At 42.1% G+C, this 24,146-nt stretch overlaps 1 protein-coding gene across 6 annotated transcripts in view; it reads right to left on the reverse strand.

Annotated features, from left to right (window-relative positions):
* Positions 1-24,146, reverse strand: part of PPFIBP2 (PPFIA binding protein 2) — a 145,787-nt gene that overhangs the window by 88,573 nt on the left and 33,068 nt on the right. For all 6 annotated transcript variants that reach the window (XM_045065865.1, XM_004780164.3, XM_004780163.3 and 3 more), the window contains exon 3: positions 4,187-4,392. In XM_045065865.1, coding sequence (XP_044921800.1) covers positions 4,187-4,392 — 206 coding nt within the window. The remainder of the gene's footprint in view (positions 1-4,186; positions 4,393-24,146) is intronic.

The following is a 24,146-nucleotide window of genomic DNA, read 5'->3' on the forward strand; positions in this document are numbered from 1 at the left end:
TATGCCCCCAGATTATAAACTAGGGCTGCAAGATCCAATATACAGATAGGCTGTCTCTGTCCAGATTCAAAACTTCACATCCTGTCCTGGTATCCTGGAATGTTTATATGAACTTTTGACCCACCCTAAAAGTACACCATTCATAGGTTGCTGATGGCCATAATTACTCTAAAAGACACTGAATGCAATAACATTCAGGAAACTTTCTCCAAAGGCAGGCATTTCCCCCAACCACCATACAGAACCTCAAAAGAGATCTACAAATCTTAATATAAGTAGTTTTCTGTAACACGTTTTGAAAAACTAACAACAAGGATGACAGCCTTTGGATCAAAAATATTTAAGAATCTTTTTAGTAAGTTATAGAAATTAGGTTCCTATTTCACACCACACACTAAGAAATGTTGCAGGTGAATTCAAGTTAACCCTAAGATATAAATCAAACCATAATCTTACTGGAGAAGATAAAGGTGAATATCATTTGATCTGAGGTTTAAAAAAAAAAAAAAAGGCACTTCTAGGGATAAAAGGAAAACAAGAAACTCACACAGGAAAGACAGTTAATTACGATCCTTTTAAAGCACCAGAAACAGCATTTTGAAAACAAAGTGAAGAAAATGCCACGAACAATGCAAAGGGCTTTAAAAAGGTCAGTATATACGAAAAGCACTAAAATTCTAACAGGAAGGGGAGAGAAGAGCATAGAATATGAACAGGGTGTGGTAGGGACACCCAAGGTGATTTCTTGAGTGTGTGGGAAGGAAGTATTAGTGTTATTTTTTTAACCTGGCCCTTAAAAAAAATCTCTATGTGGGGCTATGTTTTATAATTTACATATATTAGGACAACACTGTATTTATAAATATGAATGAATGGAAATGAATTTTTTTTCCAGATGGGGTAGAGATCAAAACTTTGGAGACCATACAGAAGAATACTAATTAAAAAAAAAAAATGTTTAGCTTCCCAGTAGGCAAAGAAATGCAAAAGTGGTAAAAAGACATTTTCTCCTAAGAAATTAGTAAAACTGTTTTTTGGTTTTTTTTTTTTTTTTAAATCTTAGTGATTGTTGTTGATCAGGATGGACCTCAAACCCTGCCAGTGAAAATATAAATGAGTAAAATCTTCCTGAAAAGTGGTTTGGAAAAAATGTGTCAAAGGCTTAAAGATATTAATATCCTTGGGTTACAGTTGCCAGACTTAGCAAACTGCATGGGACAAACTTACTAAGATTTATCCATCACTTACCTATAATTCTAGTTTAACAGGGTATCCTGTATTCTGTCTGTTAACTCTACTTTAATTCCACCTTTAGGACTCTATCTTACAGAAATATCTAGAGAAAAAAGACAATATTTCTGGACATTCTCTGCAGCAAAGCTATATAGTGGTTAAAGAGGAAGAAGAACCTAAATGTCAGTATTAGAGAAATGGTCGCATAAATTCAGGCATGTCCATATAAGTACGTCATCATCGTAAACTACACAGTGAAGGGTAAAACCACGAGCTGTTTCCAAACTCTGGGCAGACTGGGCTTTTGCTGGGGAACCCGTTTCAGTGACTCTCTTGGTTCTGTGATGGTAAATGTCCCCAGAAAGCTGAGGGGGGACATTTAAAACCAGATGCCAAACTTCTGCAGGCTGAGGCAAGGATTCATGGAACAGCGGAGGAGGCTGTGGAAGTTTCCAGTGGGCCCCCAGCACATGGTGACAGGCCAGCCCAAGGACAGAGAGAGTCAACAAGTGACGTTAGGAGAATTCTGGCTGATGGATATGGGGAGCAGTGAAATCCAATATCCAACAGTTTGGTCTGAAATTTTTGTTTTCTACACAGGAACATTCCAAATATAAGCTCACAGTCCCTTACCTGCCATTCTGAAACCCCCAAAGCTCTGAAGACCAAAAGGTTTTATTTTGTTTTTTTAAAAGATAATTGGTGCCAAACTTATTTGGCAGCCTAACTGGGCCTGATAGATTTATAGTCTTTGTCCCACGTCATGTGGATATTCACACATCTTACTGTAGAAAGGTCAACCCACTCCTGCTCAAGACAGAATATATCCTAGATATAGATGTATGCACTCACCTTTCTGAAGTTTATTATGTTCTGTTTCTAAAATGCATCTGGACCCAGGGTTACAGGTGGAGGAGCTAAGGACCAGCAATTCTCTTTATGTGTCATCAAGTTCCCTTTAAATACTACAGCCGGAGTCAGTCAGGCTAGCAGAAATGGAGGGAGGGATGGGTGTCCACAGTCCACACCCGGGGGACAGTGGGCCTTAGAAAGCTCAGTTGTCCACACAGGTGAGCAAAAGATGATCAGAGTGGACTGGAGAGAGGCCAGGCACAGCCTCGGGGAGCGGGAACTATGGGAACAGCCAGAATTCCTGAGGGAACTCCAGGGAGGCAGAGACCCCTCTGGCCTGGGACGGGAGAGAGAATGAAAGCCAACCACAGACTGGGAAAAGTGGGTGGAGGAGCAAATGCAGACTTCTGTCTGGTCATGGCACAAGTCTGAGAGACCACCAACGACGGTCTTCATCTGGGGGTGACATGAGGAGGTTTTCAAACCTAGATGGCAACAGGCCCACCAGAGACCCATCCTGAAGGCTTCCCCATCCTTCCCTAGGCAACATCCGGCTGTATTCCTTACCACTGCCTTCACAAAGGACTACAAACCTTGTGGCTTCCAACAAGGCAAGCATACAGTCTCATAGTTCTGGAAGTCAGAAGCCCCCAAGGGGTCTTGCTGGGCTCCAGCCAAGGTGCTGGTAGGCCTGCTTCCCTGGCTGGGGGCTCAGGGGAGGGCCACCTTCCTAGCCCCCAGACCCTGGGCTCCTGACCTGCTTCCATCCAGAAAGCCTGACTCCCATGGGTCCCACACCGAAGATTCGCCACCTCCTTCCTAAGGATGCCAGTGACGACACTGGGCCCCCCTGGGCAATCCATGCCCCTTGTTCGCCCTATTTAAACTCTGTTGAGGAGCAACCCTAATTCCATCAGCTACCTTCCCCTTGACGTGTACAGTAACATTCACAGGATCCGGCGATTAGCACACAGACATCTTTGGGAGGCCACCACTCTCCCTCCACAGGGTTGTAGGTATGTTATAGAACACGAGGCAGGCAGGCTGCGTACTGAAAATACTGAGTAACACATGAATGCAGTGAAGAACTCCTCAGCGTTCAGAGGGAGGCTCGGGTAGAAGACTGTATTGACCGAGGACTCCTGAACAGAGAGCCCGCTAGGACATCTGGCATGCAACTTGTCTCATTGCAAATGACTTGGCCTCTGGACAAGGACATCCCAACCTCCTTGGTTTCCAACATCAACCTCTACCTCCCAGTTCAGTGCCCATGCCTGCCTTCCCCCCTCGGTGTGTACCTTCCCATCTGGAATCAGTCTGCAGGGCTCTGGCTTTGGAAGACTGCATTTTGGCTTCCATCCTCAAACTCAGCTCAGGCAATCCCATGCTCCCTCAAGCTTCCCAGGTTCCTCCCTCCTGCCCTGGAATGGTTGATCTTAGATACCTCCTCAGCGGGCAAGCTCCTCACTTTCCCCCACTCCCGAATATCGAGAGGCTCCTAGAGCTGACCAGCTGGTCTCCCTGGGGGAAGGAGACAGGTCACCAAAGCCATATATTTACAGCTCTGGTTACTCATCTGCCTCCGTCAGAGACTAGCAGATGTGCAGCCTTGACCTAGAGAGCAGGAGGGGGCTCAGGAACCCTGCATCCTGCTCCAGGGACAAAGCGTACCAGGGCAAAGAGGTCTGAAGGGCAGGGGCGGCAATGAAGGGCTGGGTGAGGAGAGCAACTGTTGTAAGAGACAAGGAGCAGGGGGGACAGCTGAGGATAGGGACCCCATCTGGGGATCATAATTTGGCAAGTTGTACTTGTAATCCCACAGGAAAGAACTGTCCTGCTTGCTCTCCTCCAGCCCTGGATGTCCCCCATCCCAGAGAGCGTGACTGGTGCCCACAGGCAGGCTGACCGAGTGGCTTAAGCTGCTGGCCTGCGGGGAAGGCCAAAGACTGGCTGGCCAAAGCCAGATGGGAAGCAAGAAGCACCTGGAAGGTGCACAGATGAGGTAATAGTCCCCAGGCAGTGTGGCCATTCCGAACGCCCTGGCCTTATGTGATTATTATGTTCCCCAGTGGTTTCCCGAACAGGCCACAGTCCCACTCACCAAGCTCTCTTTTATGTAGGCAGCTGTGGGACCCGGGATCTGGCTCAGGAGGGCTGCTCTCTCCTGGGGTTGCTCCAGCATCTCCAGGGCCAGTTTCAAGTCCTCAACGAGATGGAGCACTGGAAAGGGGTTTGTGTGGGAGACCGGAGAGGCTCGCGCAGGCTCACAGCCACCGTCATTGGTATCTGCTGCACCTGTCTGAGTGCCTGGAACAAGAAAGAGGTGGGAACCTGGTAAGAAGGGTGGATGCCATGGGCAAGGAACTGGCAAAAGGCAAAGAGAGAGGAGATAGGGGACAGAGATGGACAGGAAGCCCAGAAAACCACTTCCGCCTCAGCAGAACCATTCACACAGCAGACTCGGCAGAAATCATCTTTAATCCTGGACTGGGCCTGACAGGAAGAGATGGGACCAAGGGGACAACTTGCCCAGCCAGAGTGATGCATAGAAGCTAAGAGCCCCAGATAATTGGGTGAAAACAGCCAGCCCTCATCAGGAGCCAAAACATCCCTGCTAAAACAATGAGCAGCCTTTCTGCTGCCTTTAGATTCCTTACTTTAAGTTAAGGCTATAGGGCTGTCTGCACGGTCCCCTCCCTGGATGTGCATTCCTCTCCTCTTGTTCCACAGCAGTTCCTCACTCTGGACTGGCCCTGTACGGTGTCGCAGAGTGACGCAGTGCCACCTCTGGTGAGCACTGGTGAGCTTCTAGCAGACTGGAATTTTTCTAGATCTTCCCACTTGGGGGATCTCTACATCCCCTTATAGACTCCCACTTCACAGCTGTATGAGTGACCATGTAATCCATATCTCATCCCCGCATCATGGGCTGTGAAGCTCTGAGGCCAGGGTCCCTGGCCTAGTGGGCAAACTTCTTGGGGTCCCGGCTCCTGCCCCCAACCACCCAAGATGCTGAAGGGGCATCTGGCTCTGCACGCTTGCTTGGAGGAACAGCTAAGAGAGGGAGACAGCTTGGACTGGGTCAGCTCTAATTTCAACTGTCCCAAACAAGACTTGTTTTTGCCTTTCTGAACCTCACCATTTAAGCAAACAAACAAAAAGTCTTCTTTACATAAACACAGTGGTTTATTTTTCAGACCAAAAACTGGGGTGACACAGTCTGACAAAGGATTTCTGTGATTCTTTCCGCAATAAAACACACTTCAGAAAATACGGGGTCGGTGGTGGAATTTCTAGGGTACTTGGATTGTTTATAAGGCCAGCGGGAATCAGGGCCCTGCTGGAAAATGTGGGAAATAGGGCCACCACAGGCCCAGTTACACGGCAGGCCTGGCGTCTACATCTAGGTCCCTCCACCCTTCTAAGAGCCAGCTTCCTAGTTGCCACGGCAGTCCTCGCAAGGAAAAATCCACACAGAAGGAAACAATTACTATCTGATTGCTGGTTTGCTTTCTGAAAGCACAGGATAGAGGGAACTGTGGGTCACAATCCACAAACAAGTCCATGGCTCTGGGGAGCTGGGAAACTGCCCATTACCCACACTCTGGTGTGTGCTCAGCAGTTTCTGGGCCCTGCAAATCCAATGGAGAGTTGACTGGGAAGAGCCACAGCCGGCTTCAGGGAAGAAAATGGACCGAAATAGAGTAAGACCCCCCCATCCCTGCCACCACCCCAGTCTCCAAGGAAATGATGAGTGATCCCTGACCATCCCAGACATGCTCCAACATGTACAGCTTCATTCATGGAGGATCAGTCAGGCCAGTCAGACCAGGGGTAGGTAGGAAGACTGAGATTTTCATTAACCTTATTGCTACGCTGTGGTGTTGGACAAGTCTCTTCCTTTCCCTGGAGCCCTCCCTTGCCCTAAAGCCTTGGGATGCTTCCCCACTGTTCAAGGGGTGTGTGTGAGTGTGTACACATGTGTATCTGTGCCTTTTTTTTTTCTGTGCCTATTTCTGTATGTGATATATGTACACATAAAGTACATAATCCCCCCTTCTTTTGTTTTGCAATTTACATCAACACACAGGCTCACAAAAGGGTCCGGAATGGTGAAACTCCTAGGGCCCAGCATTAGCAAAGGCAAAAGTTACCCAGAAGATTCAATTCCATACTCCACACATTCCCTTTGGATGATTAGTTCCTATGGAAAAATTACAACCACAGAGGGAACCAAATCAAAATGGAACTGCCAGATACAACAAAGAAGAAGATATATGCCCTCATACCTGTGAGGATAATGGAGCAAGATAAAAGAGACGATAATATAACACATAACACAAAATATAAAAGAGACAAGGTGTTACGCTCCAAATTACTTCTAGGAAAAGAGCAATTCACCTTATACTCAAACCCTAATAAAGTTTCTCTCTGGGGGCACTCTGTCACTTTATTGAACAACAAGGCACTCTTTGGGGAAAGACGGATTAGCACAAAAGGTTTCAATTTTATATGCATATTGAGTTTTACAAACTACAGATGCTTGGGCCCCACATCCGAGGTTCTAATTGGTCTGAGGTGTGACCTGGAAGAATAAAAAGCTCCCAGATGACTTGTGTGCAACCCAAGCTGAAACCACTGCACCAGCAAATCACCACAATTGATACTGAATTTTGATGTTTAGGGAGGTTACCGGGAATTTTTATTTTAAGGATAAAAACACTAAAGCTTAATATAGATTTAGTAATTATTAGAGGAAATAAGACCCCATAAAATGGAAGCATAGAATTTTACTGGAAGCCTTTTAATTATCACTTTCAAAGGCAAGTAAGTAGGTATGCGGTAATAACTAGGGTTATTTATAGATGCTTTGCTTCTCCTCTATTTGAGCTCATAGTGGGATTAAGCATTTGCCCCTTGAAGTTATTTAAGGCCACATGACTTCCTTTGGCCAATAAATATCAAAGTCTTTAAGAACCAGTATATGATTCCCCATATCTCTTCTCTCTGCTCTGGCCTCTGGTAATGGTGGAGACTGAATCAGCCCACGTCTAAGAGAGAGGATGACAGGGACCAGAGCTCCCAGCAGATCTAGGGAGAACTCAGAAGATGAACAAGAAATAAACTATGCTGTTTCAAGCTAGTGATCTTCCAGGCTGTTATGCTGCAGTAACACACAGTCCTGTCTTCCCTCATACAAAGTATGTATGTCATAGGGTCACATATGTGAAAGATAAACTTTTCAAAAATGACTTTTTAGTGGGTTCAGACTTAAGTGACCATCAACTTAATACAGACGCTATAGGTATAAGATGTTGACCACAAATCAAAGACATGCAAAATATAAAGAGAAGGAATCCAAGGATATTAGTAAACAAAGTGAGCAAATTGTTGAGAAAAGAGCAAGAAAATAAAGGCCAAGAGAAGAACTACAAAACAACCACAAAACAAGTAACAAAATGGCAATAAGTTCATACCTAACAATAATTATTTTGCAAATGGACTACATAGGGTGGCAGGATGGATAAAAAACAAGACCCATCTATATGCTGCCTACAGGAGATGCATTTCAGACCTACAGACAAATGCAGATTGAAAGTGAAGGGATACAAAGCATTTCTCATGCAAATAGAAGTGAAAAGAAAGCCTTGGTAGCAATACTCACATCAAATCGGAGAAACAGAACTTTAAAACAAAGACTATAACAAGAAAAAAAGGACATCACATACTCATAAGGGAACAATCCAAGAAGAAGATATAACAGTTGTAAATATTTATGCACTCAACATGGGAGCACCCAAATACATAAAGCAGCTAATAACAAACATAAAGGGAGTAACTGAGAGTAATATAATAATAGTAGGGAATTTTAACACCCTACTTACATGAATGGATAAATCTTCCAAGCAGAAAACTAACAAGGAACAGTGGCTTTGAATGACATCTTGGACCAGATGGAGCTAAAACTGATATATTCAGAACAGTTCATCTGAAAACAGTAGGGTACACAATCTTTTCAAGTGCATATGGAACATCTTCCAGAATAGATCACATAACAAGTCTCAACAAATTTAAAAGCACTGAAGTAATACCATGCTTCTTTTCCAACCACAATACTAGGAAACTAGAAATCAGCCACAAGAAAAAGTCTGAGAAGAACACAAATACATGAAGTTAAATAAAATGCTACTGAACAATGAATGGGTCAAGGAGGAAATTTAAGAAGACGTGGAGACAAATGAAAATGGAAATATAATAGTCCAAAATCTTTGGGATAAAGCAAACGCTGTTCAAAGAGGAAAGTTTGTAGCACTACAGGCCTACCTCAAGAAGCAAGAAAAATCTCAAATAAACAACCTACTCTTATACCTAAAGGAGTCAGAAAAAGAACAAACAAAAGCCAAATCCAGTTGAAGACTGGAAATAGTAAGATTAGAGCAGAAATAAACAACACAGAAACTAAAAAAAAAAAAAAAAAACCCACCACCAACAACAACCCAATAGAACAGATCAATGAAACCAGGAACTGGTTCTTAGAAAACATCGATAATATTAATAAACCTTTAGCCAGACTCATCAAAGAGGTAAATAGAGAGAGAAAGGACTCAAATAAACAAAATCAGAAATGAAAAAGGAGAGTTAAACAACCAACACAATAGAAAGACAAAGGGGACAAGAGCATATCATGAAAAATTATATGCCAACAAACTGGAAAGCCTAGAAGAAATGGATAAATTCCTAGGAGCATATAACCTCTAAAAACTGAAACAGGAATAAACAGAAAATTTGAACAGACTGATTACCAGCAATGAAATTGAATCAGTATTAAAAAAAGAATCCTGGGATGCCTGGGTGGCTCAGTTGGTTAAGCGGCTGCCTTAGGCTCAGGCCATGATCTCAGCGTCCTGGGATCGAGTCCCACATCGGGCTCCTTGCTAAGCAGGGAGTCTGCTTCTTCCTCTGCCTTGCCTGCCACTCTGTCTGCCTGTGCTCACTCGCTCTGACAAATACATAAATAAAATCTTAAAAAAAAAAATCCCAAGAACAACAACAACAACAACAAAACTCCCAACAAACAAAAGTCCAGGACCAGATGATCTCACAGGTAAATTCTACCAAACACCTATAAAGATGAGTTAATACCTAGTCTTCTCAAACTATTAAAAAAAAAAAAAAAAAAAAAAGAAGAGGAAGGAAAGCTTCTAAATTCATTCTATGAGGTCAGCATTAATCCTGATACCAAAACCAGATTAAGACACTACAAAAAAGGGGAACTACAGGCCAGTATCTCTGAAGAACATAGATGCAAAAATCCTCAAAAAATATTAGGAAACAAAATCCAACAATATTTAAAAAAAAAATCATTCACCACAATCAAGTGGAATTTATTCCTAGGATCCAAGGGTGGTTCAATTTTCACAAATTAACATGATATATGACATCAGTAAGAGAAAGGACAAAAACTATATGATCATCTCAATAATGCAGAAAAAGCATTTCACTAAGTACAACACCCATTCATGATTTAAAAAAAAAAAAACCAAAACCCTCAACAAAGTAGGTTTAGAGGGAATATACTTCAACATAATAAAGGCCATACATGAAAAACCCACAGCTAACATCATACCCAATGGTGAAAAACTAAGACCTTTTCCCCTAAGGTCAGGAACAAGACAAGATGTCTACTATCACCACTTTTATTTAACATAGTATTGGAAGTCCTAGCCACAGCAATCAGACAGTTAAAAGAAATCAAAGGAAGTAAAATGAATCCAAATTGTTAAGGAGGAAGTAAAATGGTCCTATTTGCAGATGACATGAAACTATATATAGAAAGCCCTAAAATCTCCATCAAAAACTACCAGAACTAATAAGTGAATTCAGTAACACTGCAGGATACAAAATCAATATACAGAAATCTGTTGCACTTTTATACACTCATAATGAAGCAGCAGAAGAGAAATTAAGAAAACAATCCTATTTACAATTGCACCATAAATAATAAAATTCCTAGGAACAAACTTATCCAAGGAGGTGAAAGACCTGTACTCTGAAAACCATAGCACACTGATGAAAAAAACTGAAGACAACACAAAGAAATGGAAAGACATTCCATGCTCATGGATTAAAAGAATAAATATTGTTAAAATGTCCATTACCCAAAGCAATCTACAGATTTAGTATAATCCTTATAGAAATACCAAGAGCATTTTACACAAAACTGGGATAATCTTAAAATTTGTATGGAACCACAGAAGACCTCAAATAGCCAAAGTGATCTTGAAAAAGAACAAAACTGGAAGTATCATATTCCCAGATTTTGAGTTATACTACAAAGCTGTAGTAATCAAAACAGGATGGTACTGAAACTAAAATAGACAGATAGACCAATAGGACAGAATAGAGAGCCCAGAAATTAACCTGTGATTATATGGCCAATTAGTCTTTGACAAAGGAGTCAAGAATAAACAATGGGAAAAAGACCATCTTTTCAACAAATGGTGCTAGGAAAACTGGACAGCTACATGTAAAAGAATGAAACTGGACCACTTTCTTACATCATATACAAAAATAAACTTAAAATGGGTTAAAGACCTAAATATGAAAGCCTGAAATCATAAAAATCCTAGAGAACACAGGCAGTAACCTCTTTGATTGGCCATAGCAACAGTTTTCTAGATATGTCTTCTGAGGCACAGAAAACAAAAGCAAAAATAAACTATTGGGACTACATCAAAATAAAAAGCTTCAACAGAATTAAAAGCCTACTGAATCGAAGAAGATATTTGCAAATGACATACCTGATAAAGGGTTAGTATCCACATATATAAAGAACTTACATAACACCAAAAATCCCAAATAATCCAATTAAAAAATGGGCAGAAGACATGAACAGACATTTTTCCAAAGACATCCAGATGGTCAATAGACACATGAAAAGATGTTCAACAGCACTCATCATCAGAGAAATATAAATCAAAACCACAATGAGATGACACATCACACTGGTCAGAATGGCTAAAATGAAAAACACAAAACCCAACAGTGTTGGCAAGGATGTGGAAAGAAAAGAACCTTCGTGCACTATTGGTGGGAATGCAAATGGGTGCAGCTACTGGGGAAACAGTATGGAGGGTCTTTAAAAAAATTAAAAATAGAAATACCACATGACCCAGTAATTCCACTACTGGACATCTACCCTAAGACTGAAAATACTAATTCAAAAAGACACATGCACTGTTATGTTTTTTGCAGAATTATTTGAAATAGCCAAATTATGGAAGGAGCCCAAGTATCCAACAATAGATGAATGGATAAAGAAAACCTGATATAAAATGGAATATTACTCGGCCATAAAAAAGAATGAAATCCTGTCATTTGCAACAACATAGATATTTCTAAAGAGTATAATGCTATGTGAAATAAGTCATTCAGAGAAAGACTAATATGATATGATTTCACTCATATGTGGAATTTAAGAAAGAAGAGACAAACCAAAAAAATACTTTTTTTTTGTTGAAGATTTTATTTATTTATTTGATTGAGAGAGAGAGAGAGAGAGAGTACAAGCAAGGGGAGCAGCTGGCAGAGAGAGAAGCAAGCTCCCAGCTGAGCAGGGAGCCAGATGTGGGACTTGATCCCAGGACCCTGGAATCATCACCTAAGCTGAAGGCAGATGCTTAACTGACTGGGCCACACAGGCACCCCCCAAAAATAGACTCTTAACCATAGAGAAGAAACAAGTTGTTACCAGATGAATGGGATGGGTAAAACAGGTGATGGGGATTAAGAGTACTTATCATCATGAGTGCCAGGTAATGTATGGAAGTGTTGAATCACTATAATGTACACTTGAAATTAACATAACATTGTATATGAACTATACTGGAATTAAAATTGTACTCAATGATATTTAATCATTTAGATGGGGGCTCTTGGGCATGAAATGAAATATCTGATGACAGTATCATATGTGAATTTTAGAAGTGCTGTATTTAAAACAACTTAAAAATAATGTTTTCTAAGACTTTGCCACTTAAAATCTGGTACACATCAGCAGCACTAGCATTACCTGGGAGCTCAGCAGAAATACAGACTCTTACGTCCTATATTGGCCCTACAAACATGGATCTACATTTTATTAACATCTGCAAATGCTCTGCAACTGCTCTGGAATGCTAAAACTATTCAAAAGGTAGCGTTCATCATGATAGAAATAGCATGTTAGAGAGAAACATAATGCTTGAGTAAAATTGTTAAAAATGTGCCACCAAGACAAGAAATTCATAAATATATTATTTTATGTAAGTACTTATAAATACACATGAGTCTAAGCCAATCAATCAATATTAAGAGTACGTATTTGTCTATTTGGGAATGCTTGTCTATTGAGGCATATACAGTAAGTTTTACACGGTTAAAGGGGAAAAGGAAGAAATAGAAACCTTAATGAAAGAATAAGAAAACATGAGGAAGAAAGACAAAAACTTGAAAAAGAACCAAGTGGAAAGCAAAACAAAAAATGCAACACTGTAGTTTCAAGTGAAGTGGACAGATTAAAGAACAGACAAGAGAATTATGGGAGTGGGGGTGTGAGAGAATGTGGAGAATGAAGCAGAGGCAACAAAGACAAAACCGCTATGGACTTCTCACAGTTGAAAACTTGCGTCCTCTAATTTTGAAGACACAGACTGCGTCCCCAAAAGGATACATGTCAAAACACACCCACCCTAGAAACCACACGGTAAAACTCAAGAACACCAAAGATAAAGAGGACACTTAAAAGCAACTAGAGCGGGGTGCCTGGGTGGCTCAGTGGGTTAAGCCTCTGCCTTGAGGCCCAGGTCATGATCTCAGGGTCCTGGGATCAAACCCCTCATCGGGGGGCTCTGCTCAGCAGGGAGCCTGTTTCCCCTTCTCTCTCTGCCTGCCTCTCCGCCTACTTGTGATCTCTATCTGTCAAATAAATAAATAAAATCTTAAAAAAAAAAGGCAACTAGAGGGACGCCCGGGTGGCTCAGCCGTTTGGGTCACTGCCTTTGGCTCAGGTCATGATCCCAGCTCCTAGAATCGGGTCCTGCATCAGGTTCCTTGCTGAGCAGGAAGCCTGCTTCCCTCTCTGCCTCTGCCTGCCACTCTGCCTGCTTGGGCACTCTCTTTCTCTCTCTCTCTCTGACAAATAAATAAATAAACACAATCAAAACAAACAAACAAAAAGGCACAACTAGAGATAAAAGGCAGATAGTCTATAGTTACCTTGTCAACTGACTTCTCATGGGCAATAAATTCCAACAACGACAAAGCATTATTTACAACCTGTAACCTGCACGAGATAAACTGGAACTCAAGATTAAGTGACGGTGACTCATGCAATTTATTCCTGATGGACTTTTTAAGGATTTCCTTCATGAAAAAGGAAACTGCACCAAGCAAGGTACAGCATAAAAAGAACCGATTATGTCGGAGCAGTTGTTAATATATTTTGTTATGCAAAATAAACACTGTTAATTAAAAATCACAAGAATTTGGAGGATATGAATCAAGATGATGCTGGAATACTACACAAAAACAAAGTGGACGACAGGGCAGTGGTAGAAATCAAAACCTTCTAAGAGTAAGGTATATTAATGAGGAAGAACTCCTCTTCTTTAAAGATACTTATCTTTAGCCTTCATGGTCAGGAGACATGTTAAAAATACAAGTATGAGGGGTGCCTGGGTGGCTCAGTGAGTTAAAGCCTCTGCCTTTGGCTCAGGTCATGATCTCAGGGTCCTGGGATCAAGCCCCGCATTGGGCTCTCTGAGGAGCCTGCTTCCCTCTTCCCCCTCTGCCTCCCTCTCTGCCTACTTGTGATCTCCCTCTCTGTCAAATAAATAAATAAAATATTTTAAAATAATAATAATTATTATTATTATAAATGCATTAAACTCGCCTATTTAAACTAACAAATTTGAATAGAAATACATCCAATTCTTTGATGTTATTAAGAGACACACACACAAAAATTATGACACTGAACGACTGAAATATAAAGTATTCAAAAAGATATAGCAAAGGACTCCATATATTAGAGCATTGGGTCAAACTATTGAAAACAGTCTCACACACACATGCACACACACAAAATCAATGGATGAAATTATAAAAACCAAGAAAAAAATCATCCGAATGGTCCTGTAAAGAATAATTTAAATTGTCATCTGTTGAACCATTTGAATCACAATTTAACTTTTTTTCCAAAGAAAGTATCATGCCCAATGTTTTTATCAGTTAGCCCTGTCAAATCTTCAAGAAGTGACTAATCCTACTCTGTGTTGCAGAAGTGAAGGAAGGGACTGCTCCCAGTATTCTCAGTAAGGAGAAGCCATGTGCACAGCCTGTAGATCGGACAGCACAACTCAGCAGCCCTGAGTGCCACACAGGGAAATCCAGGCCTTTTCACAGATGCACCTGGACACATAAATTCTGAAAACCGAATCTATGGCAATTAAAAAAAAAAGAAAAGAAAAAAAGATAGCACATTGTGACCATCAAACCTGGGAAATGGCAGATCAAGCAGACCTAAATAGCAAATAATAAATACGGTGGTGATCGACCAGGACAACAAAGGACTGAGACCTCTGCCCCGCAAAACTAGACAAGGTGCACTAAGGTGCACTGTGTTCAAGCACATGTGAAGCACTTTTGTCCAAACTGGCCACAGATGTGCTAGAAGGACTAAAATAAAAAAAGACAAGAAATAACAGGTGTTGGTGAGGATGTGGAGAAAAAGGAACCCTCATACACCATTGGTGGGAATATAAATTGTAGTCACTATGGAAAACAGTATGGAGTTTCCTCCAAAAATTGGAAATAGAGATACCATATGATCCAATAATTCCAGTATTGAGTATTTATCCAAAGAAACGAAGTCGCTAATTCAAAAAGACATACACACCCCTGTGTTTATTGTAAGATTATTTACAATAGTCAAGATACGGAAGCAACCCACGGGTCCACGGAGAGATGAATGGATAAGGAAAATGTGATATATTAATATCACATGCAGCCATAAAAATGATGAGATCACGCCATTTGTGACAACATGGATGGACCTAGAGGGTATTCTGCTAAGTGAAATAAATCAGACTGAGAAAGATAAATACCATATGATTTCACTCATATGTGGAATCTAAACATACACACAAATGAATAAACAAAGAGCAGAATCAGACCTGTAAATACAGAGAACAAACTGATGGTTGCTGGGGGGAGGAAGGTGATGGTGAGCAAAATGGGTAAAGGGGAGGGGGAGATACAGGCTTCTCTGTTGCATAACAGGCAAGTCACCAGCAAAATTAAAGGCACAGCACAAGGAATTTAGTCAATGATGCTGTAACAGAGATGTATGGGGACAGATGGTAGCTATACCCATGGAGAACAAAGCGTTAGGTACAAACTTTTGAATCACTATGTTATACAGGTGAAACTAATGTAACATTGCATGTCAGCTATTCAAATACATTCAATAATATATTCAAATTAAAAAAAAAAAAAGCTGACCATAGACTAGGCCTCAGAGGAAGTCTCAATGACTTCAATGAGTATTGAAGTCATTGACTCAATGATTCAATGACTATTCCCGTCTCCCTATTTCCGTGGAAAGGAAGGGTGGACGCCACTGTAGCCACATTTGTGGCCTTGCCCCTGCCTCCCCTCACTCAACCTCTCCTCAAAGGAGGAACACATCTTCTGACAGGAATACTGACAGGGGGCCCCTCCTCTCCCCAGAGTTGCTCATCCCTGGATACAAGCCCTGTCCTCTGGCGAAGCTTTCTCAGGCCAGCTCTTCTCCACAAGGTGGAGGTCTGTCATTGGGGATTCAATTCCATTTCCTGTGTAAGTGTGTGTGTAGAATGTCTGGTATTCAAGATCCTCAGGGTGGTCTTCAGGTCAAACTAACTTTCTTAATGCGTAAAACTAAGATAAAGCCACTACTTCTCTTTCCATCTGACCACTATGTCTAGTCCTTAATTGGTTTAAAACCAAGGAAGGGACTAATGGGATGTTACTTAACGATTACCATGGTAGACGAAATGATGACACCCTTACTCCCTGAAAAACGACCATGTCCTTAACCATGAAATCTATGAATGTGTTACCTCGCACTGCAAATGGGACTTAATAGACACAACTAAGGTGAAGAATTTTGAGACGAGGCAGTTATCCTGTATTGCTACTCACATGCGCTCTTAAGTGAGAAGAGGGAGCCAGAAGACTGATTGGGTCAGAGGAACATGACCTGAAGACTCCACCTGCCACTGAGGGTTCTGAAGATGGAGGAAGGGGACAGTGAGCCAAGAAGGTGACAGCATTATGGCAGAAATAGGGCAGGCAGGAGCAAACTAGTTGTACAGAGAAAACCCTCCAAGAACACCCCCAAATTTAAAAATCCATGCACACACACACTCTTTTATGCAACTGAACCGATGGAAATCTTCAGAGCTCAGAACCTGGGGCCTAAGAGAGCATTTGAGCTAGTGTTTGCCCTGTGCACCACTCCTTGATGGCCTATCACCTGGGCCACAGGCCACTCAAGGGGGACAGGGAACAAAGCTAAGACCTGAGCACAGGGAGAGGTCGGAGGGGAGAGCTCTGCAGAGCCGGGCTACAAAAGGGCACTACCTTCAGTCAACTAGAGAAGCCCACCCCACAGGAGGACACTGGGTCTTGACTCTGAAGTAAGAGCACATGCAACGAATTTGATGTTTTAAAACAATAAAAAAGGGGAGGAAGTCAGGGAAGTGTGAGACAAGTAGACATCAGACAGTAAGTAGATAAACAGTCAAATGAATTGTCAAAATAGATATATACAGACTAAACCGACCAGTTAAAAGACAGATATTGTCAACTCAGTTAAAAATTGAAAATGCAGGCGCCTGGGTGGCTCAGTGGGTTAAAGCCTCTGCCTTCAGCTCAGGTCATGATCCCAGGAGCCTGGGATCAAGTCCCGAATCAGGCTCTCTGCTCAGCAGGGAGCCTGCTTCCTCCTCTCTCTCTCTCTCTCTGCCTGCCTCTCTGCCTGCTTGTGATCTCTGTCTGTCAAATAAATAAATAAAATCTTTAAAAAAAAATTGAAAATGCATCTCTATCCCTCTGGCAAAAACTACACCAAAGACAAAGGTACACTGAAAGTCTGTGATTGAAAAGGATGTTAGAAGGATAATACCAAGAAGATAGTAACCAAAAGGAAGTTGGGATGGACTGATTAACATGAGACTGAACAGTCTTTAAAAGACAAAAAGCACTGGGGCACCTGGGTGGCTCAGTTGGTTAAGTGTCTGCCTTCTGCTCAGGTCCTAATGGGATGGAGTTCTGCTTTGGGCTCCCTGCTCAGTAGGGGAGCCTGCTTCTCCCTCTGCCTCTGCCTCTCCCTGCCCACTTGTGTTCTATCATGCTTTCTCTCTCTCTTAAATAAAAAGATAAAATTGTTAAAAAAAAAGACAAAAAGCATTGCTAGAGATGCAGGGTGTAATTATATGATGATGAAAGCCTTCACCAGGAAGTATTAATTTTAAATGTGTATTTATATAATACAAAACAAAGCTTCAAAATATAAGGCAAAATATTCAGAATTATAAGGAGACAAAATCCACCATTTAGTAGAATATGGATTTCTAAGAAACTGATAAGCTCAAGCAGACAAAAAACAAAACAAACAACAACAACAACAAAACCCAGTGATGGTAGCAAAGATTTAAACAAAGTGCATGTACCGAACAAACAGAGGACATTGCACCTGATGACTGGGAGAAGGCACACACCTTTCACACATGCGTGGGAGAGTAAGGACCACCGACACTGTTATAGTCAGGGCCAAAAGGCAAGGATCAATAAATTCCAAAGGATATGTATTAGAGACCACTTAACCACGACACAATGAAGTTACCAGCCAGGTGAAAATATCTATTACTGATTGGCTTTTTAATTTGGTTTTTAAAAGAGTACGGATACATTTAAGTAAGTAAAGAAAAAATGATAAAAGCATTCAAATAAGTTAAATACAAATATAGTAAGTACAGCTACAGAATGCAAATTTATCTATAGATACAGTAATGGTTAATTTTATGTGTCAACTTGGCTAGGCCACACACCCAGATATTGGATCAAACGTTATTCTAGATTTATTTTTAAAGATTTTATTTATTTATTCAACAGAGAGAGAGATCACAAGTAGGCAGAGAGGCAGGCAGAGAGAGAGGAGGAAGCAGGCTCCCCACTGCGCAGAGAGCAGCGATGGGGCTCAATCCCAGGACCCTGAGATCATAACCTGAGCCGAAAGCAGAGGCTCAACCCACTGAGCCACCCAGGCTCCCCTCTAGACTTTTTTTTAAAGATTTTACTTATTTATTTGACAGAGAGAGACAAAGTGAGAGAGGGAATACAAGCAGGAATACTGGGAGAGTTTAGAAGCAGGCTTCCCACAGAGCAGGGAGCCTCATATGGGGCTCAATCACAGCGCTGGGATCATGACCTGAGGCAAAGGCAGAGGCTTAACCCACTGAGCACACTCTTGAGTGGGGGGAGGGGCAAAGGGAGTGAGAAAATCTCAAGCAGATTCCATGCTGAGCGTGGAGCTCTCTTGGGGCTCCATCTCAGGACCCTGAGATCATGACCTGAGGTGAAATAAAGAGCCAGTTGCTTAACCAGGCACCCCTGTGAAGGTACTTTTTAGACAAGATTCACATTAAAATCAGTATACTCTCACTAATGCAGGTGGCTTGCCATATGTGTGGGGCCTTGTCAAATCAGTGGAAGGCTGTAACAGGAAAGGAATGATCTCCCTAGAAGAAGAAGTAATTGGGCCAGCAGGTAACCTTCACATTGGAGCTACAACTCTGGCTCTTCCCCAGATCTCCAGCCTGCTGGCCTGGCCTATAGGTTTTGGACTTGCTAGCTTCCATAATCATGTCAGCCAATTCCTTAAAATCAATCTGTCAACCAATCTCTCAAAAATTCCCTCTCTCTCCACACACACACATTGGTTTTGTTTCTCTGGAGAACCTACACAAATATACATATTTATCTATTTACTATCTATTTACATAATAAATAATATATACAAACATATCCCCCATATATAATGGAGACTAATCAGCAAAGGCAAAAATCAGTTCTTTGAAAATAATAATCAAAACAATAACTCTGGCAAGCAGTACCTGGGTGGTACCTCAGTTGGTTAAGTGTCCAGCTCTTGACTTTGGCTCAGGTCATGATCTAAGAGTTATAAGACTGAGGCCTGCATTGGCCCCATACTGGGCATGGAGCCTGCTTAAGCCTCTGCCTTTCACTAGGGTCATGATCTCAGAGTCCTGCGATTGAGCCCTGTACCAGGCTCTCTGCTGGGCAGGGAGCCTGCTTCCCCCTCCTCCTCTGCCTGCCTCTCTGCCTACTTATGATCTCTCTTTCTCTATTAAATTAATAAATAAAATATTTAAAATAAAAAATCCTCTCTCTCCCCCTCACATTCTCTCTCTCTCAAAAAAAAAAAAAAAAAAAAAAAAAAAAAAAAAAAAAGGATAACTCTGGCAAGACAAAAAAAAATAAAGGGTACAATTAAACAATATTAGGAATATAAACAGAGACATAACAAGTGTAGCAGACCTTTAAAAAATATGACAGCTAGGGCACCTGGGGTGGCTCAGGTTAAGCAACTAGCTCTTTATTTCACCTCAGGTCATGATCTCAGGGTCCTGAGATCGAGCCCCAAGAGAGCTCCACGCTCAGCATGGAATCTGCTTGAGATTTTCTCACTCCCTTTGCCCCTCCCCCCACTCAAGAGCGTGCACATGCTCACATGTGCTCTCTCAAATAAATAAATAAATCTATCTTAAAAAAATATATATATATATATGATAGCCATGTTTATGCTAAAAAAATTAAAGACGCTGGGGCACCTGGATGGCTCAGTAGGTTAAGCATCCGACTCTTGGTTTCTTTCGGCTCAGGTCATGAGCTCAGGGTTATGAGACGGAGCCCTTATCCGACTCCCGCTTGGTCATGGAATCCCCTTCAGATTCTTTCCTTCTTTCTCTCCCACCCCCTCAGCTCCTCCCCCCACTTGCACCTGCGCTGGCATGCTTGCACGCATGCGCATGCTTGCTCTCTCAAATAAATAAATAAAGTCTATTAAAAAAAACCCCAAGAAACAAAATTAAAGATCTCAGTAAAATGTACAAATATTTAGATAGATATAACTTGACAAAACTCCACTGAGAATTAAAACCACTGTTGATGACCATGAAGAAAAGAAAATGTTTCAATAAGAAAACACCAGGTCCACTTGGTTTTGTAAGGTCGGTTCCTATACCCACACTATAGCAAGTACGGAAGGAAGAAGTGATAATGCCAATTTTACTCAAACTCCTTCAGAGAATGGAAAATGAGGCCACGCAGCCCTGAAGCTGTGGAGGAGGGGCTCTGCCGGCGAGAGGAAAACTTAAAATGAAGGTTGTCGAACAGCGCTTGCCACCCTGGTCCACTTTGATTTCGTTACATAAAGATTAGTCTCTGACCCCTCAGCCCACTGGACACCTCCAAACTTCCCCTCTGACCGTCCCTGGGTCAGAATCGGAGCCCAGCACTCTCAGCCTGAATCCTGAATGGAAAACAGGCTGGTTTCAGTTCTGCCCCTCCCTTACCAATGACCACTGGGTGCTGACCCTGCTCAGAGAGGGCTTGGACAAGGCCAGTTAACAGAGCATGTTCCCAGCATGGACTCATCAGCAGCCTTTAACGTCACAGCTGAAGTCATTCAACAGCCAAGGTGAATAATCTCAGTCTTGACCAGAACTTTCTCTACCCCCAACCTAAATCTTTAAAAACAACAACAAAACCCCACCCAGACACAAATCAGAGTTAGCAGAAAGGCCCAGAGCAACCTCTTTTTTTAACAGGTTCCTTTTGACCAGCCTGCAGATGACTGCCTGCGTGACCTCTTGCTAGTGAAGAGGGGTGCGTGGTCCTCTGTGTCCTGACCACGGGATTCTCTGGTACTATCACAGAAATGGCCTTACAGAGCAGCCACTGAACCTGTTAGCCCACAAATTAAGCCTCACGCAAAATGAGAAGATGTGGCAGTCGCTCTGGGTTACCTAGAAGGATGTACTTAAGCAATATATTCAGTTCAGTTGCAATTGTCAAGAGTGTAATTCAATTATGGTATGATCTGCAGGCCAAACCGCAGGGATTAATCAGGAGCAAGAGCAAAGGTTAACATCCTGCTGGAAGCTAACAACAGACTTTTGTACGAGGAACAAATCATTCTGACAAGGGGGCTGGGTTCTTTAAAGTCACCTCTTTCCAACTTTCTGGCATAGAATTTTGGGGTGCCAATCAAGTATCATCATACCCAGGAAACACTCATTCAGCTTTCAAGAATTTAGCCTTAAGAGGAGTTTCATCTCCTAGTCATGTTTCTGCTTGCAAGACCTTTCTTCTCCTCATACCTCCAGAGCCACTGGGAGCCTGAAGGGCCACCATGACACCTTTTATCCCCCCTTGAAGACTTAATTACAGAAATCTTGATATCACATGCCCTACATGTACTCTTTTTGGAAAGAGTTTCGAAAGTGGAACTGAGCCTATCATAGTACAGAGTAATAAATAAAAGGAAACCCTCATTCTGTACTGTTATAACTATGAACCATCATTACTGAAGGAACGGTGTCCATTTTAGGAGGATCCTGTGTTGTTTTTGTGTAAATGACTGTTACCAGGGTGTGCAGGGGGCCTGTAAAAACTCCTTCCATTTGAAATAAGTGGTAATTGTGTCTTCAGAAAGTGAGAGAATACAGTCCTTGGGTACTCCTTTGAGCACCTTAACAGATGCAGAAGCAACTGTGTTCTGGTAGTTCGGCATCACTGGACATCATTCAAATTAACACGAGGGCAGAAATGCAGAAAGGATGTTGTAAATGTTCACCTAAAAACGTCATCTCCGTGGGATTGGTGGCATCGTGACACGGTGATGCAGTTTTCAAACCTTTTCTTGGCTGCCACCCTTCTGGCAAAGGAACCCTTACTTGGAAGTCTGATGTGTAAGACAGATAAGAGCAAAGTCACTTTGGCTAGGGTATACAGCAAGAACAGAACTTGACCCCGCTCTCAGTTAACTCTTCTCTACAGATGGCCCCACAGAGCCCTTAGGGTTCTCTTACACATCATCATAACACCAGTGCAGGCAGGAAAGCAGCCCTGAAGGGACTCAGATGGCCCTAGACTCAAAGTTTTGACATTTACCAGCACTGTGACCTTGGGTGATAAAAATCATGTCAGTACTAATCTCAACCAAACAAATAGTAACTTATACCAACTGAGTACTTCCTGTGTGCCTTATTTGCATTAATTTAATCCTCTCAATAATATTAGATAGGTACGAATACCATTATTTTATATATGAGAAAACTGAGCTCAGATAGGGATTAAACAGTCTGCCTAAACATCCCACAGCTAGTCCTAAGTGATGGAGCTGGGATTCAAGCCCCAACAGTCTACACTAACAACCACAAAAACTCTTAAGCTCTTTGGTCCAGTTTGGCCCAAACACCTTGAATATGAGGAGGGTATTAATAATCTTGCAGAAGAGTGTCCTATACAAAGACATTCAATAATTATCATTCCTGGGCTCCTAGATGGTTCAGCTGGTTAAGCATCTGCCTTCAGCTCAGATCATGTTCCCAGGGTTCTGGGATCCAGTCCTGCGCCGGGCCCCCTCAGCGGGGAGTCTATTCCTCCCTCCACCCCTCCCCAACTTGTGCTCTCTCTTTCCCTCTCTCAAATAAATAAATAAAGTCTTTTAAAAAAATTATCATTCTTGTCATCAGAAATGGTATGGAACATATACCCTCCAGATACTCACTAATTACCTCAATGTTCAGTTATCTGCCAAACAGCTCCTGTCAAATGTCTGTGTGAGACAATTACTACTTGAAAGATGTTTCACAGGATATGCCAATCACCAAATCTTCAGACAAACCTAGTAACTGGTGAGCCCAGAAGAATCAGTGAAAGGCACCAGAGAAAATAATAAACGAAATTCAGTGCACAACCAGAGAAGAAGACACTGTAGAAATGAACAGCTGGTGCCTAACCAATGAGAAGGAGAGCCTGTTCACAAAGTTAGATACAATGTGTATGTGACAGTACTTATTGAACACCTAATATGTGCTTGCAGACCTACTGAGGTGCTAGAGATGGAGCAGCTAAGCCTTGGTCCTAGTGAAACTTACAAACTGGTGGGGAGACCAACGATACACAAAGAGACAAATGGCAATGTAATAGGTCAGGTGGTGATCAGTGCTGTAAAAAAATATAAACAGGATATGAGGACAGAGTGATGGGGGGATGCTAATTAAGGAGGGTTAGGTTAGACCTCTCTGATGGGATTGGGTGGGAGAGATCAGATAGAACAGTATCTGGAGGACAGCATTCCAGTGAAGGGGGTAGCAAGCACAAAGGTCTGGAGACAGCTGTTGTGCAGGCTTAAGCAAGATAAGTCAGGAGGAAAGTGGTAGGAGGTGTGGTCATAAAGGCGGCCAAAGGCCAGGTTGGGTCTGAAAGTGCTGGCTCCATTGAGGACTTCAGATTTTATCCTGAGATGGCAAGCCACGGATGAGTTTTGGAGAGAGGAATACTGTGATTTGATGTACATTTCAAAGATCGTTCTGCTGCTCTGTGAAAGACAGCCTGTAGAGGGCCAGAACAGGGCAGAGACCACTCAGAAGACTATGCATGAATCTTGCAGCCCTGCGTGAGTCTAGCAAGGCATGCACAAGCCTTACTCAATGAAAGACCCAAAACTCAAATGGGTGAGATGAGGTCCAGAATAAATAATAAGAACTCTACCATGTCCCTAGAGAGGATGTAACGTAATAAAGATTTCTTTCAATCTCTTGTTACTTTATTAAAAGCTAACATTTTAGAGTGCTTAGTATGTGCCAGGCACTGTTCTCGGCACCTTATGTGGATAAACACGGCAATCCTCTAAGGTGGGTACTATTATTACTCCCATTTAAAATATG

This window comes from Mustela putorius, unplaced genomic scaffold (assembly GCF_011764305.1).
Source record: "Mustela putorius furo isolate JIRA1106 unplaced genomic scaffold, ASM1176430v1.1 tig00003859_pilon_pilon_pilon, whole genome shotgun sequence".
NCBI classification, from domain to species: domain Eukaryota; kingdom Metazoa; phylum Chordata; class Mammalia; order Carnivora; family Mustelidae; genus Mustela; species Mustela putorius.